Source organism: Lagenorhynchus albirostris, chromosome 5, assembly GCF_949774975.1.
Source record: "Lagenorhynchus albirostris chromosome 5, mLagAlb1.1, whole genome shotgun sequence".
Lineage (NCBI taxonomy): Eukaryota > Metazoa > Chordata > Mammalia > Artiodactyla > Delphinidae > Lagenorhynchus > Lagenorhynchus albirostris.
In genome coordinates, this window is record NC_083099.1 from 10,440,152 (window position 1) to 10,454,830 (window position 14,679).

General features: G+C 46.0%; 1 protein-coding gene across 1 annotated transcript in view; it reads right to left on the bottom strand.

Moving 5' to 3' along the window:
• Nucleotides 1-12,415, bottom strand: part of PLCL2 (phospholipase C like 2) — a 193,632-nt gene extending 181,217 nt beyond the window's left edge. The window contains exon 1 of the mRNA XM_060149551.1: nucleotides 12,040-12,415. Within this exon, the coding sequence (XP_060005534.1) occupies nucleotides 12,040-12,369 (330 nt within the window). The 5' untranslated portion in view covers nucleotides 12,370-12,415. The remainder of the gene's footprint in view (nucleotides 1-12,039) is intronic.
• Nucleotides 12,416-14,679: the final 2,264 nt, after the last annotated feature.

Below are 14,679 nucleotides of genomic sequence, written 5' to 3' on the forward strand. Positions count from 1 at the left end.
TGACCCATTTGTAGAGCTGGTGTTCTCCCCACCTGAAGGAACATTTCGATGGGACAAGATAAATGCCGACAGAGCCAAAACTCTGCTGGCCACCTGGGACCCCAGGTAGATGGCTCTTCAGTGGCCAACACAAAACTCCCGCTTTTGTCTACAAACCTGGATAACTGGTTTCTGTTTGTTCAGTGCTTTTGAGACCCAAAGTGCTCTCTAGAAAGCCGTCTTGCAGAGAACAGGTGCTCCACAAAGGAGAGGTTCTCAAAGTTTTGTGTGAGCAGCACACTTTCGAATAGTAAATCTTTCGAGCGCACCGGAAGGGATGAAAACGCTCAAAATCACACCAAACCGATCGTCAAAACTCCCAGCGATCACAACAGAGTGAGATGACGCCAGTGACCGACACTCCCTTCACCACTGTGTCAGCCCGCCGCCCCCCCTCCTTCCAGGCCCGGCTCCTGATGTGTTCTCGGCACGGCCCAGGAAGGATCCCGTCCTCCTGCTGTTCCAGCCAGCGTCTCCCCTACCCGCCAACTCCACACCATCACACAGCTTGGGCCTCCACCAGGCCTCACTGCGGCATGAGCACCCCACTGCAGCAAAAAGGTGTTTTACATGTTGATCGACAGACAGCAGCAAACTATGAAAGGCAGTGTCCTAAACAGTGCAGAGTGAAGCAGCCTGTAAGTATTTCATTTTGATTTATCTTCTCAATTGTGTAAATCAACTTATTTATTGAAGTATGATATACCTCTGGAAGTCAGGAGTGTGTACAGTTCAACGGATTTTCACAAAGTGGAACCACCCTCAGATCCAGCAACCAAAAATCAGTGACACCCAGAAGCCCCTGGGTCCCCCCTCCCAGTCAGGAGCCTTAAATGGGACCACTATTAGGACTCCTATCACCAAAAATCAGTTTGTCTGTTTTGGAACTTTATATAAATGGAATCATACAATATGCATTCTTTTTGTGTCTGGTTTCTTTCCCTCAACATTATCTTGAGAGGCTAGAGCGGTACATGTAGCAGTCATCTGCTCTTCTTGTTGTTCCTGTCTGTCTGTCTGTCTTTTTTCTTCATAGTATTCCATTGTGTGATATGCTTATTTTAAAAGATGAGCATTTGGGTTGTTTCCAGTTTGGGGCTCTTACGGTTAATGCTGCTACAAACATTCTTGTACATATCTTTTGATACACAAATGGCCTAATTATCTGTTGGGTATACACCTAGGAAGAAAGACAGTATGAACGAAAGAACAGGCAAATAGACCAATCTAACAAAACAGACTTCAGAACAAACCCACACATATAAAGTCACTTGATATATGACAAAGGGCCGATGCAGTGCAATAGGGAAAAATGATATTTTCAAATAAATGGTGCTGGATTAATTAACTGGATATTTACATGGAAAGACAAATCTTGACCCCTACCTCACACCACACACACAAATAAGTTCCAGACAGACTGCAGAGCTAAATTTGAAAAATAAACGTTCTAGAAGTTAAATAAATGAATATCTTCATGGTCTCAAGCTAAGTTAAAATATCGTACACAGGACAACCATAAAGGAAAATGCTGATAAACTGGATTTCACTAAAACTAAGAAGACTTATTATTATTCATTAAGAGGTGCCCCTTAAGACAATGAAAAGACAAGTCACATACTAGGAGAAGAAATTTTCAATATACGTATCACACAAAAGACATATCCAGAAAATGTAAAGAAGTCCCACAAATTAATTTTTTTAATATAAAAACCCCAATTTTTTTATATGGGCGAAAGATAGGAATAGGCATTTTACAAAGGAGAATATACTAATGGCCAAGAAAACATGAAAAGGTGCTCAACAGCATTCATCATCAGGGAAATGCAACCTAAAAGCCACAGTGCATTACATAACATCACAGATACAATTTAAAACCAACAGAACCCGAAAGAACATTTATGGGAATATACATAAACCAGAGAAAGCCTTGAAAGAATATATAGATCGCTTTCAACAAACCACCAAAAATTCCAAAGACAAACACATCCGTTAAACCCCCATTACATCAGGAATTCTATCAGTTCTGATATGAAAACCTCTGAATGATTCTATTGGTATTTAATATAATCTATTAGCATGGATTAATAGCAACAAAAATCTAAGCCACTTGCTGTATTTCCTCCAAGAATAACCATTAAACCATTTTAACTATTTGAAAAATTACATCTACTTATGCTCACAGGATATCAGAGCTTAGAAGGAAGATGAAAAATAAAAAGTAGCAGGAAACCATGTAGAGAGAGTCACAGAGCTTGTGATTCTGATGGCAGCTGCAAACGAGGTGCTCATCCCTCTGTGGCCACGCTAATTGGTCAAGAGCAACAGAAGCCTCGTCGGCAATGTTCATCAAAACAGGCTCCCCCTGCCCGGGCATTTTCAATTTAGAGAGCAGACACCTGCTACCCATCAGTCTCTCACAAGACAGGACTCGTGCCAGCCACCACTATGTTATTTGGTTTGTTCTTAATCTTTACTATTTATAAACAGAGTCTTCAGAGTACATGCGTGCACAAGTGTAGCATGTGTACCCATGCAGCTATCTATAGCCAAAAAAACAAATTCTCAAAAATAGCTGTTTGGAAGACCACATCTTGTGCTATGAATACTCACACACTGCAGTATTACATAACAATTTTTTTTCCAATTCTGCTAGGCTAATATGCAAATAAATGAACTCAACCATAGCTAGGAGCTAGATGTGCTGATCAGTATGGCCTTGCCTCTCTATGACTACAAAAGAATTTTGCATGATCTCTTTCCGTTCTAAAACTCCCATGAATCTATATGATTAGTCACTTTTAAATCCAGCTGCCCGGGTTCTGGGGTGGTAATATCTGCTATTTCCAAATCCGTATATTTAGCATACTCCAAGAAGATACCTCAATACTGAACTCACAGTAATGTGCTGAAGGCATAAACATATTCTATAATTTTATAATTTATATAAATTATGTTTATATGATTTATATAAATATCTTTATAGAATATTTTATATATAATAATTTATATAATTATTAAATATAAATAATTTATATTATTTGACAATTCCAAAACAGCAGTAGGGATAAATACTATCAGAAAGAACTCACCTGAAAACAAATTGTTACTACTACCTGCTTTACCCTCGAGGACCCTAAAAAGTGTAAATCAAATTTTGTTAAAAAGAAACAAAAATGGGAAATGATTCCCTCCTGAAAAGCTTTGAAATCCATCAAAGGAGAGCGGAGAGGACAAAACCCTGGTTTTGTCCGGGGTAAATCCGGACTATGCTGGGCAAACCAAGACACATGGGTGCTTGGTGCAATAAAACTAATGTCCAGTGCCCTCCGATTATTGAAGTGGGGCTATTAAGACATGAGCTCAGTTGTACTGACGCATCAGATTGAGAGAGGCACCAGAACAAAAATCATTCATGAAGCATCTTCAGAAGAAGTCTGAGAAACTTATCTGGGTACATTCTTTGTGTCTCAAAAGATAAGACTTTCAAAACGGGGATGGCAGTGTTAGTGATCTCCAATTCAAATGAAGCTAAATGAGTGTGCTCATCTCAGGATCAACTCTAAATAAGAGAAACTAAACATACCAGGGGCTGCTGATTGAGTATTTACTACAGGCCACACGCTGTTCTGACTATGCCACACACATCATCTCATTTAATCTCCACGACAATGTTATGAGGGAGATATCCTTATGTCCGTTTTAGAGATGGGTTAACTAGACACACAGACTTAAATATCTTGCCCAAGGTCAAGAGGAAGGAAGAGAGGGAGGCAGAATCTGATCCAAGCACCGAACTTCACACCCTCTAGTTTTCCCACCAGTATGCTTCCCCCTGAATAATCCAGACAAGCAACGTGTGTCCCGAGGACAGACCAAAGACCCCACCATGCAGGCACACCTCAGAGATGCTGCCTCGATGAAGCAAATATCGCAACAAAGAGAATCACACGAACTTTTCGGCTCCCAGGGCATATAAAAGCTGTGTTTACACCACACTGTGGTCTACTAAGTGGGCAACAGCATCGTGTCTAAAAATGCAATATACATACCTTCATTTTAAAATACTTTATTGGTTGAAGAAGAAAAAGCTAACCATCCTCTGAGCCTTCAGTGAGTTGTAATCTTCTTGCTGGTGGAGGATCTCGCCTCGATGTTGATGGCTGCCGACCGATCGGGGTGGTGGCTGCCGAGGGCGGGGGTGACTGGCAGTTTCTTAAAATAAGCCAGCGATGAAGTCGACCCATCAACTGACGCTTCCTTTCAAGAACAATTCCTCTGTAGCACGCAGTGCTGTTTGACAGCATCTTACCCACAGTAGAACTTCTTTCAAAGTTGGAGTCACTCTTCTCAAACCCTGCCACTGCTTTATCAACTGAGATTATGTAATATTCTGAATCCTTTGTCATTTCAACAAGCTTCGCGGCATCTTCACCAGGAGTAGTTTCCATCTCAAGAAACCACTTTCTCTGCTCATCCGTAAGCAGCAACTCCTCATCCATTCACGTTTTATCACGGGATTGCAGCGATTCAGCCACATCTGCAGGTACCGCGTCTAATTCTCGTTCTCTTGCTGTTTCCACCACATCTGCAATTACTTCCTCCACTGGAGTCTTGAACCCCTCAAAGACATCCATGAGGGTTGGAATCAACTTCTTCCAAACTCCTGTTAACGTTGATATTTTGACCTCTTCCCATGAATCATGAATGTTCTTCGTGGCATCTAGAATGGTGAAGCCTTTCCAGGTTTTCAATTGAGTTTGCCCAGACCCATCAGCGGGATCACTCTCTATGGCATCTATATAGCCTTATGAAATATATTTCTTAAATAATAAGGCTTGAAAGTCAAAATTATACCTTGGTCCATGGGCTGCAGAATGGATGTTGTGTTGGCAGGCATGAAAACAACATGTATCTCGTTGTGCATCTCCCTCAGAGTCCTTGGGTGACCAGGTGCATTGTCATCGAACAGTCATATTTCGAAAGGAACCTTCTTTTTCTGAGCAATAGGTCTCAACAGTGGGCTTAAAATATTCAGTATTCACTTGCAACCATGTTGCAAGCAGATGTGCCGTAATCCAAGCTTTGTCGTTCCATTTACAGAGCACAGGCAGAGTAGATTCAGCAATGACTCTTAAGGGTCCTAGGATTTTCGGAATGGTAAATGAGCATTGACTTCAACTTCAAGTCACCAGCTGCATTAGCCTCTAACAAGAGAGTTAGCCTGTCGTTTGAAGCTTTGAAGCCAGGCACTGATTTCTCCTCTCTGGCTATGAAAGACCTAGATGGTATTTTCTTCCAGTGGAAGGCTGTTTCATCCACATTGAAAATCTGCTGTTTAGTGTGGCTCCCTTCATTAATGATCTCGGCTGGATCTTCCGGATAACTTGCTGCAGCTTCGTCATCAGCACTCACTGCTTCACCTTGCACTCTGATGTCACAGAGATGGCTTCTTGCCTTAAACCTCATGAACCAACCTCTGCTAAGCTTCGAACTTTTCTTCTGCAGCTTCCTCGCCTCTCTCAGCCTTCACAGAACTGAAGAGAGATACGGCCTTGCTCTGGACTAGGCTTTGGTTTAAGGGAATGTGGTGGCTGGTCTGATCGTCTCTCCGGACCACTCAGACTTTCTCCATATCAGCAATAAGGCTGTTTCGCTTTCTTACCATTGGTGTGTTCACTGGGGCAGCACTTTTAATTTCCTTCAAGAACTTTTCCTTTGCATCCAGAACTTGGCTAACCGTTTGGCACAAGAGGCCTGGCTCTCAGCCTATCTGGGCTTTCGACATGCCTTCCTCACTAAGCTTAATCATTTCTAGCTTTTGACTTAAAATGAGAAAAAAAAATAAAATGAGAGATGTGTGACTCTTCCTTTCACCTGAACACTTAGAGGCCCTTGCAGGGCTATTAACTGGCCAAATTTCAACACTGTTGTGTCCCAGGCAACAGGGAGGTGACAGCAGTCAGAACATACACAAAATGTATCAATTAAGTTCGCCGTCTGACATGGGCACGGTTCGCGGTGCCCCTAAATGATTACAAGAGTAACATTAAAGATCCCTGATCACAGATCACCATCACAAACATAATAACAAGGAAATATTTTGAAATACTGCGAGAATTACCAAAATGTGACACAGAGACACTAAGTGAGCAAATGCGGTTGGAAAAATGGCGCCAACAGACTTGCTCGACGCGGGGTTGCCAGAGACCTTCAACTTGTAAAAAGCGCACTATCTGTGAAGCGCAATAAAGCGAACCACAATAAAAGGTGGTCTGCCTGTACAGCCCAGCTGAGATGACTACCTAGAACAAGCTTTACCTAATCCCCTGCCACGTGACCAAGCACTCGCAGCCAGCAGGGCCTCCCACCTGCCCTCCTCTGCCCTTCGGAGACAGGTAGGTGCCAGGCGTCCTGCCAGCAGACTGGCTCACTCACACAATTGTTGCTAAAGCTCAATGTAAGTCATTATATGCTCTGAGCCCCCTAGAGCTATGGGATTATTCTGCCATAAGGAACATAGGTCCCACTGAAACCCCCCTGGGGGTTCCGACTTGTCTGAGTCACTACTAACACCCATGCTGGGTACGACCCTCTCGATTCACCATTATCAACAGCAGAGAAAAGCTGGCCAGGCAGCTTGCACAGTTTCAGATCCTGTGGCCCACTGGTAAAAATATATGAATATCCCCTGTACTACAGAATCCATTAATTTGAAATAAAACGTAAGTAGCTGAAGTAATCTGGAGGTCTGGTAGACAAGCAAGTTATGACAGACAAAATTTAGCATTAATAAGAAACAGAGCATCTATTTTTGAACACATGTATAAAATAGAGTCTGAAGGGAAAACGTGAATATTCACAATTCATTTATACCTGCATTTAGGCTGCAGATAGCACTGCCCTATTTCGTTGAATTAGGAGGCATGGGGAACTTAAGCATTAAAAAAAGAAAAGCAAAAAAGAACAGTCTCGTTTAGACCCCTTACAGAGCATACAGAACTATAAAAGGAACTGAACAGATTCTGGGAGAGAGCATTCTAAGAAACTAACTCAAGAGGCCAAGATAGGCAATTTAAAAAATAGTAATAAACAATTTCCTGTCAGTTGTCTATCTGGACCTGGTGAAAAGCACCACAAGTCAAGCGTAACTGTTTGGAGGGGAGGCTGGAAGACAGGGAAGGGAAGAAGCAAAAGGGGTAAGTAATTTTTAGGGTCTGAAAATGAACACCCCCTAATGACTTCTGAAACTGAACTCTGAAGTGTGACGAAAGCTCTCTGAGTGGCTGAGACCCACGGCCCTGCACCCGCCTTGCAGCAGTTATCAAGCCTGGACTCCCTCACATGCATCAGTACAAAGCCAAGTGGAGACTTGCTGATTGGCTACCAGAATTTTCTGACCTAAATGACCAAGGCTGCCTGTTTAACCAGACAAATTCACTCTGTGATCCAGTTACTGTTGGTTGAATATTCATGATACGCCCACAGGTTTGCTGGGCGTACAGCTGTCTCCCCCGAGCCCCCATTCAGAAAAAAAAGTCTAAAGTCAAATGCAGATATTATTCTTAAGATAAAATTCAGAAAATGGTTATTGAGTGCTTGCTTTCTGTGCAGAACTGATAAATACAGCCCAGCTTTGGCCTGCAAAGAGTCTACTTTATTTACACCATAATGTACATTTTAATTATTTTGTTTAAATATGCATAATAGATGTTAAGAGCCTGCTAGTTCCCCATGATGCGGTGCTCAGCATCAAGACATAGGGAATCTACGTTGGCGGAAAGTTAGTAAAAGCATTTCCCCTACACACCGTGATACTATAATAAGGACAACAGTGATATTAAGAAAACTAAGGGCTGCCACCTTGGACAAGGTCAAACCTTTGGTCTCAGCGAAGCCAGAGTCTCTGGTCAGGCAGCCATAACAGGTGACTAGACAGCTGCCTGGCCATATTATCTGCCAACTTCTTCTGCCAGAAGAAATTGAGATTCTTTTTTTCCCTTCAGTATCCCCTACATTTAAAGGGGAAAACCAAATCTGGTGTTCCAAACCACCAATGCTTCCTTAAGTATACAAAAAAATTAACACTGCCAGTGTAATGTGGGGGTCAGTGGAGTGCCCAAGCGGGGTACAACAACCAGCTCCAGCACCCTGGACAAGCAGGTAACCCCTCTGAACTTGGGGTTTTCTTCAGCCTCCATGGTTGGTGCAAGACCAGGTCACAGAATCAAATTAAACACTTTTCATGTGTTTTGCACATAGTAAGTGCTTAATAAACAGTGGCTGCTGTCATTACTTTTAAATACCAAAATAGTATAATGGCTATACTTCCAACTTATTTTTTTTAAAATACCCGAATCAATAGTTGTTATGGTCTGGGGACAGGGGGCAGGGAAGGCTGCAAAGAGACTTGGAGAATTTTTTGAGATGACAGAATTGTTCTAGATCTTGGTTGTGGTAGTGGTTACATGACTTACATGTGTTTGTCAAATTCCATAGAACTAGACACCAACAGGAGTGAATTTCATTTTATGCAAATTAAATCACCTCTCTTAATGTACCATCCAAAATATTTAATTAGTTTTGACTAAAGTAAACCATCCAAACTAATAGACATTTTAACTTCATTTATTTCAAAACTTAAAAAGAAATCTAAGGCTTAAAGTGTTACTTCGTATTTTTAGACCAAGCTCCTGAATTAAAGGATGGAGCTATTTGTAAAAAATGAATGCCATCTGAACAGCTAACCAAATTAACTGTTTCAAAATAAAGCGTGGACTGTATTGAATGGTGTGATGAAATGAAATATGGAAAGAGAAAATGAAAGTGATGTTTTCGTTTACTAGATTACTAAAGATGACAAACATAATGGCTTCTCCCCTAAAAATCTAGTAATAGGCCTTTGAGAATAAGCTAAAAAGTGTAACACTATTTTCAACAAGCTAAGGAAAAGTAGAAAAGTCTGGTGATGAGTTCCATGATTTATTTTTCTTCTCAAGGTACTTATAAAGGTCTTACCAGGCTGCTCACCCTGAATTTCCATCGACACTCTTACCATAACCAAGGAGCTCTTTTAGTATGGATCTGTGCATCTGTTTTGGCAGAAAATGTAGTTTTACAATTTACAATTTCTTACTCAACACCACATTTACAAAACAGATGGAGTTCCAAAGAAATAATTTTAAATATGGAATATCATTCCAGTCAGCCTACAGTGGATTTCTGCACGTCCTGCACCTCAGCAATAGTCCCCCTTCTTTGCCCACTGTTTATCCCATTTCTGCTGTTATTTCTCTCTCTGATTCGGGGATCCCCACCTAAGAGGAAGGTCAAGACTGTGATGAACTAGGAAACAGGCATAGCTGGACACTGCAACTAATGCAACCCCATGAACACCAGCCTCTGATCCTTAGTGAGCATGCACTCTCCGCGCCACGCCCTCAAGTCCCCCATCATCAGCATGCTCACTAATCTACTCCCGCCTCTCCCCTTCCATCACCTGACTGCATTCATCCCTTTATTCAAAAGAAACCAAAGAAAGATGTCACCACTGCTTTTTCACATGGGCTCCTGCTAAGCTGTTTATTATATTTTAACAAAAGTGAAATGTAATTCTGCCATTCGTGTGACAAAAATACCTGTGCCTTATTTGCTGCTTTATGAAAGTTGGTATTAAAGTTAAAGATCTCTTTATTCTATTACATTATTAACTTGATGCTGTCATGTCTTTAGAAAATGCCACACTAAATTTCTAAAATCTTGAGACCTCAAGACGCCAACTGAAAGGGAGTAAATACCAAGTAATTACCTATTTAAATATAGCATACTCCTTCCCTAAAATCCAGGCTTGATCAACTTTCAACACTATTTCCATAGTTTTAAAGGGTGATTAAGAAAATGCACATTGAAAATAGAGGCAAGAAAAAGGAGTCAAGTCATCTTAGGAGATACGAGACAATAAATAAGACATGAGACTGGTAAATCCCAATGAGCCATTTTAAAAATTAAAAGAACTTAGAGAAAATATGTACTTTCTTATCATTTGTCCATTCATTCAGGAAGCAACCTATTGAACCCCTGCTACATTCCTCACAATGTATACCTAGGGATACAACTGCAAACAAGGGACCAACTGCCTCCATTAGAAAGAAGACAAAGATATCTGGGAAACTTTCAAAATTCCAGTGATTTCTGAATTATTAATCATTTCCCCATGTGCTTCTAGCATCTTCAATGAAGAAATGATATCTACCAACAAGTTCTCAATTCCACATGTCAGAAATGTTGGCAAACCATCCTTCTTCCTAACCTCCCATGAATGCAAAATTAAAACAGATGCTGTTGTAATTAAATAAGTTACACTGCGAACCACATGTAGACAACAATTAAATCTGAATTTTTTTAAAAAAAAAAGTGTAAGAACAGGCCCTTCAAAAAAATTGAGGGAGAGGAGTTAAAATGTGGTCAGCTTGTATCTTCTCTGGAATTTTTACGTCTGATTTCATTAACACTGCAGTGCAAAATCACCACAAATATCTAGTAACCAATAAAAACAGTTATGACACATAACTCTGTCAATGGGTATTGAGTACCACGCACGGTTGAAAGCAACTTCCATGGCAACATAAGCGAGAGAGTAGAAGAAAACGTTAAGTCACTAAAAGCTAGGTAGGTATGCAGCAAAAACCTCTTTTGCTTTCCTTAGTTAAACTCTAAACGCCTGCTGCAGATAGTTAATACACTTGATCTTTAAGCCCTCCAACTGTGCCCTTGCTCAGCCATAAACCGAGCCAACAGATGACAAAGCGAAAAGCAGTTTCACAATTGCCTGTTACATACAGTAGCAAGGTTGTATATTTCACTAGGTAACTGCAGAGGCTGATAATACCATCAGACACTACATGCTACTCAGAAGGTTTCTGCAGGTCCAGTTAAATTTCAAATACCACCAGTGCCAATTCTCTTCACTGTGGCCCGTTCTGCTCTCCCCCTCCCGCTGATGATCTGCCACAGGAAGGTGGGGACAGCCGTGTCAGGGTGCTTTGATGCTCACCGTCCTGGTGACCTCTCAGCCTTCAGACAGCAACATTTTCTATTTGTTCCAAACTTGAGCAGAAAGAGCTAGCCCTTCCTAAGGCTCTGCTCTTCTTAGCTCATCAATTTTTTTTTCACTTCATGTCAGGAGAAGTATGCACTGCAGACCAAAATGTAGTATTAGAACGAAACCATCACAAACTCAGGAGTTCCTTACATTACTCCTGGAGTTTAAAATGCACAAAACAATCGCTGACTTCCTTTTGCTAAATAACCCCAGGCAAAAGATAGCAAAACCAAGCAAACTACCCAAAAGAACTTCCACAGAGCTGGAGGCCTGCCTACTGCAGCAAGGAAAAGATTAAACCGTGCAGGACTGTAATCTCTCAGCGCCTCTGACCCTAAGAAAGCCGAAATGGGCATTTATCTTCAGAAACCTGCTCCATTTCTCCGTGAGATTGAGTGACCTGGGATTTTTTGCACCCTCTGAGTCCAGCCGTTTGCAAGAGGCAACTATAGAGCGATGAGAAGAAACCTATTAAATAATCTCTGTTCACTGCCTGGGATTTTTAAGAAAATGCTTTCACATGATAACTGTTTTTAACATACAATGGAAACCTTGCAGGGAGTCTGTTACCAGCCGAGGCTACCACAAGAGAGCGTGCCCTGCCAAGCAGGTACAGGCCATCATTCCAGGCCAATCCTGGGAGAGGTGACATCCCTAAGTTCCGCGGGGGATGTCTGAGCACAGCTCCCTGCACATTCAGGACCACCTCTCCATTCTTCCCAAATGCCATATGCACCCAGTCCCCGCTCAACCACTCCAAGCACCAGCGCACCCCTGGCTCCCGTTAGCAGGGGGCTGGCTCCTCGTACACCCCCCTCCTGCCACCACTACTCCCCTCTCGGGGAAAGAGCCCCCGCGGACGGCGGGGGGCGGGCGACGGGTGCCCCTCGCCCACCTACCTTGATGATGCTGCTCCGGCGGGGCAGGCCGCCCGGCTTGCTCTCCCGGGGGAGGGGGCAGGCGGCCGGGCCGGGGGTCGGGGCGAGCGCGGCGCCGCGGGGGCCCCTGGAGGGGCTGGCCTGGGCTTCGTCCGCGGACACGCCGAGGCTGCAGTCTCCGTTGGAAACCCCGGCGCTGTCATAGCGCGCCCGCCCGTGGCCGAGGCGCCCTCCGCCGCCGCCGCCGCCTTCCCCGGCCCCGGCTCTCAGGGCGCCCTTGGCCGCGAGGACCGAGCCCGGGGAGGTGGGCAGGGCCCCGCCGGCGGCGCCCCCCCGGCCGCACTCCGCCATGGGCGCCCCGCGACCCGCCAGCACAAAGCCGCGTCCCCGCGTCCCCGCGTCCCCGCCGCCTCGGGCCGCGCGGCCCCTCCTCCTCTCCTCCTCCCGCCGCCGCCTCGGCCGCTTCTTCCGCCTTTTTTTTTTTTTTTTTTTTTAAATTTAGATGTGCTGTTGGTTTCGAGCTCGCCTCGGTCACGGTTAGAGTCGCGGCAGCAGGATTCTCGGAAGATTCCTGCAGGGGGAGAAGAGAGACACAGTCAGCGCGGCGGCGGGGCCCGGGGCCCGGCACCCGGGAGGGAAACACGCCCGGCACACGCGCCGCCGCGGGCGCCACAAATACCGCGCGGCTGGGGGCGCCGGAACGGGGCGCCCTCCCCGGGGGAACGCCCCGGGGCGCCCACCGCGGGGCTCAGGGCACCCACCGCGCGGGCACCGGGCGTCCCGCTCGGGCTTGGGGAAGCGGCGGGCGCCCAGACGCTCCCCGGCCACGCGGAGGCGCCTTCCGAGGCTCTCGCGGCCCCGGGCGGGCGGGTGGCGACGCCGGGGTCTCCCCGGATCCCAATTCCCCAGGGGCTGTCGCGCGCCGGGCCCGCCACGTACCCCCGCGTCCCCGCCGAAGCCGGCGGCGCCGGGTAAGCGCACGGAGGGCAGGGAGGCCGGGACTCGCCCACCCCGCCGCCGCCGTCTCCTCCCGGGCTCGGCGCTGCCCCCTACAGGCCGCGGGGACCCTCCCCTGCCGCCGCGGGCCACCCGGCTCCCGCTCGTGGTCGCCGCCGTCGCGGCTGCTCCCGCTGGGCCGGCTCATCGGGCCGCAGGAACCTCGCTGCCCAGCGGACGGCGACGGGCGGCGGCCGCGGGTCCCGGGAGGCTCACCGCCTCCTTAGAGATTTGTCAACTTCCAGGCACCCGCCGGCGCCCCGAGGAGCAAAGACAGCGCAGGCCGCGGGCCGCACGATGGTCCCGGACTCTGGGCTCCGCCGCTGCGCCCCATCCTACCCCGCCCCGCGCGCGGGACTCGTTCCGCTCCCGCCCAGCTCCGAAGAGGCCCTCCGGACGTTCCCCTCCGGGCTCCGCTCGTGGGTCAGACCCACTTCACATACAGAAGCTAATTCCGTTCCTTTCGGATCCTGAACTGTGAATCTGTGAATTGATTCAACTAGTTGCAAGGATGCTGGGGCGGGGGGAGGGGAGCGGCGAGAGGTGAGAAGCAGAGGACCTCGTTAGAGCCTGTTCTGAGCCCTCTGAGTCGTCCTCCAGGGGTTTATCACCGTCGTCCCTCCCTCCCAGTGTCCTTCCGCCAGTGTCCCGCCGCCAGCCAGTCCAGCCCTCTGCAGACCGCCTCCTAGGTCAGGCTCATCTTTTGGGGCATTATCCTACTTGGATCGCTGCAGCCGGTCCCTCTGGTTCTCCTCCTTCCTCCTTCCTCCCTCCCCCAATGCTTCAGGTAGAGTGACCAGCCTAAAAACCCTGATCATGTCACTCCCCCGAGCAAATACCTTCCCTGGCTCTCCACCCTTGGAGCCAGATGTGGCCCCATCTCCGCATCTTGGTACCCGAGGCCGCACCCAGCCTGGCCCCACCCACCTCTCCATCCCAGGCTCCCTGGTTCCAGCTTCCAGCCCTTCTCTAGCACCCCAGCTCTTCTCCAACTAGTGTGTTTCCCTTCCCGGGAATGCGCTTCCCGCAGGGCGCGAAGGAGAAACTGACAGTCCGCTGGGGGGTGAACTTAAAGACTCTGCTTTCATCAGCATGATGTTATAGCAAACTGCCAAGCAGCCTCAGAGGAAACGAGCTTTACATACATATACATACCCGCCCTTGCCTCTGAAGCAACTTCAAATACCTTTGTGTTATTCTCGGGGTGTTTTAATTCTTCTGATCTCTGGATTCATGTTTTTGTAACCCATCAGACAAGCTTTTATCCATCTTTTGCCAACCTGGGCCTACACGCTAACAGACATATTTTCACATCGATGGACAACAATGTTATAATATTTTATTCAGTCCCATCCCTCCTTCTTTCTTCCTTCCTTTCTCTCCCTTCCTTCCTTCCTTCCTTCCTTCCTTCCTTCCTTCCTTCCTTCCTTCCTTCCTTCTTTTTCTTTCTTTCTTCCTTTCTTTTTCTAGTTTGGTTCAATTTTTTTTCTGTCTTGTGATATTTTTGCAGGAAAATATATTCAAATAATTCAAATCAGGCCTTACCAAATTTATAGTCATAGTAGCCAGTGACTGTGCTGTGGGGAGGAAAGGAAGAATGCTAGGCCTTTATCCTTAAAGTCCTCTAATTTTGATATTTTAATAAACGCCTGGAGATATTTCTGC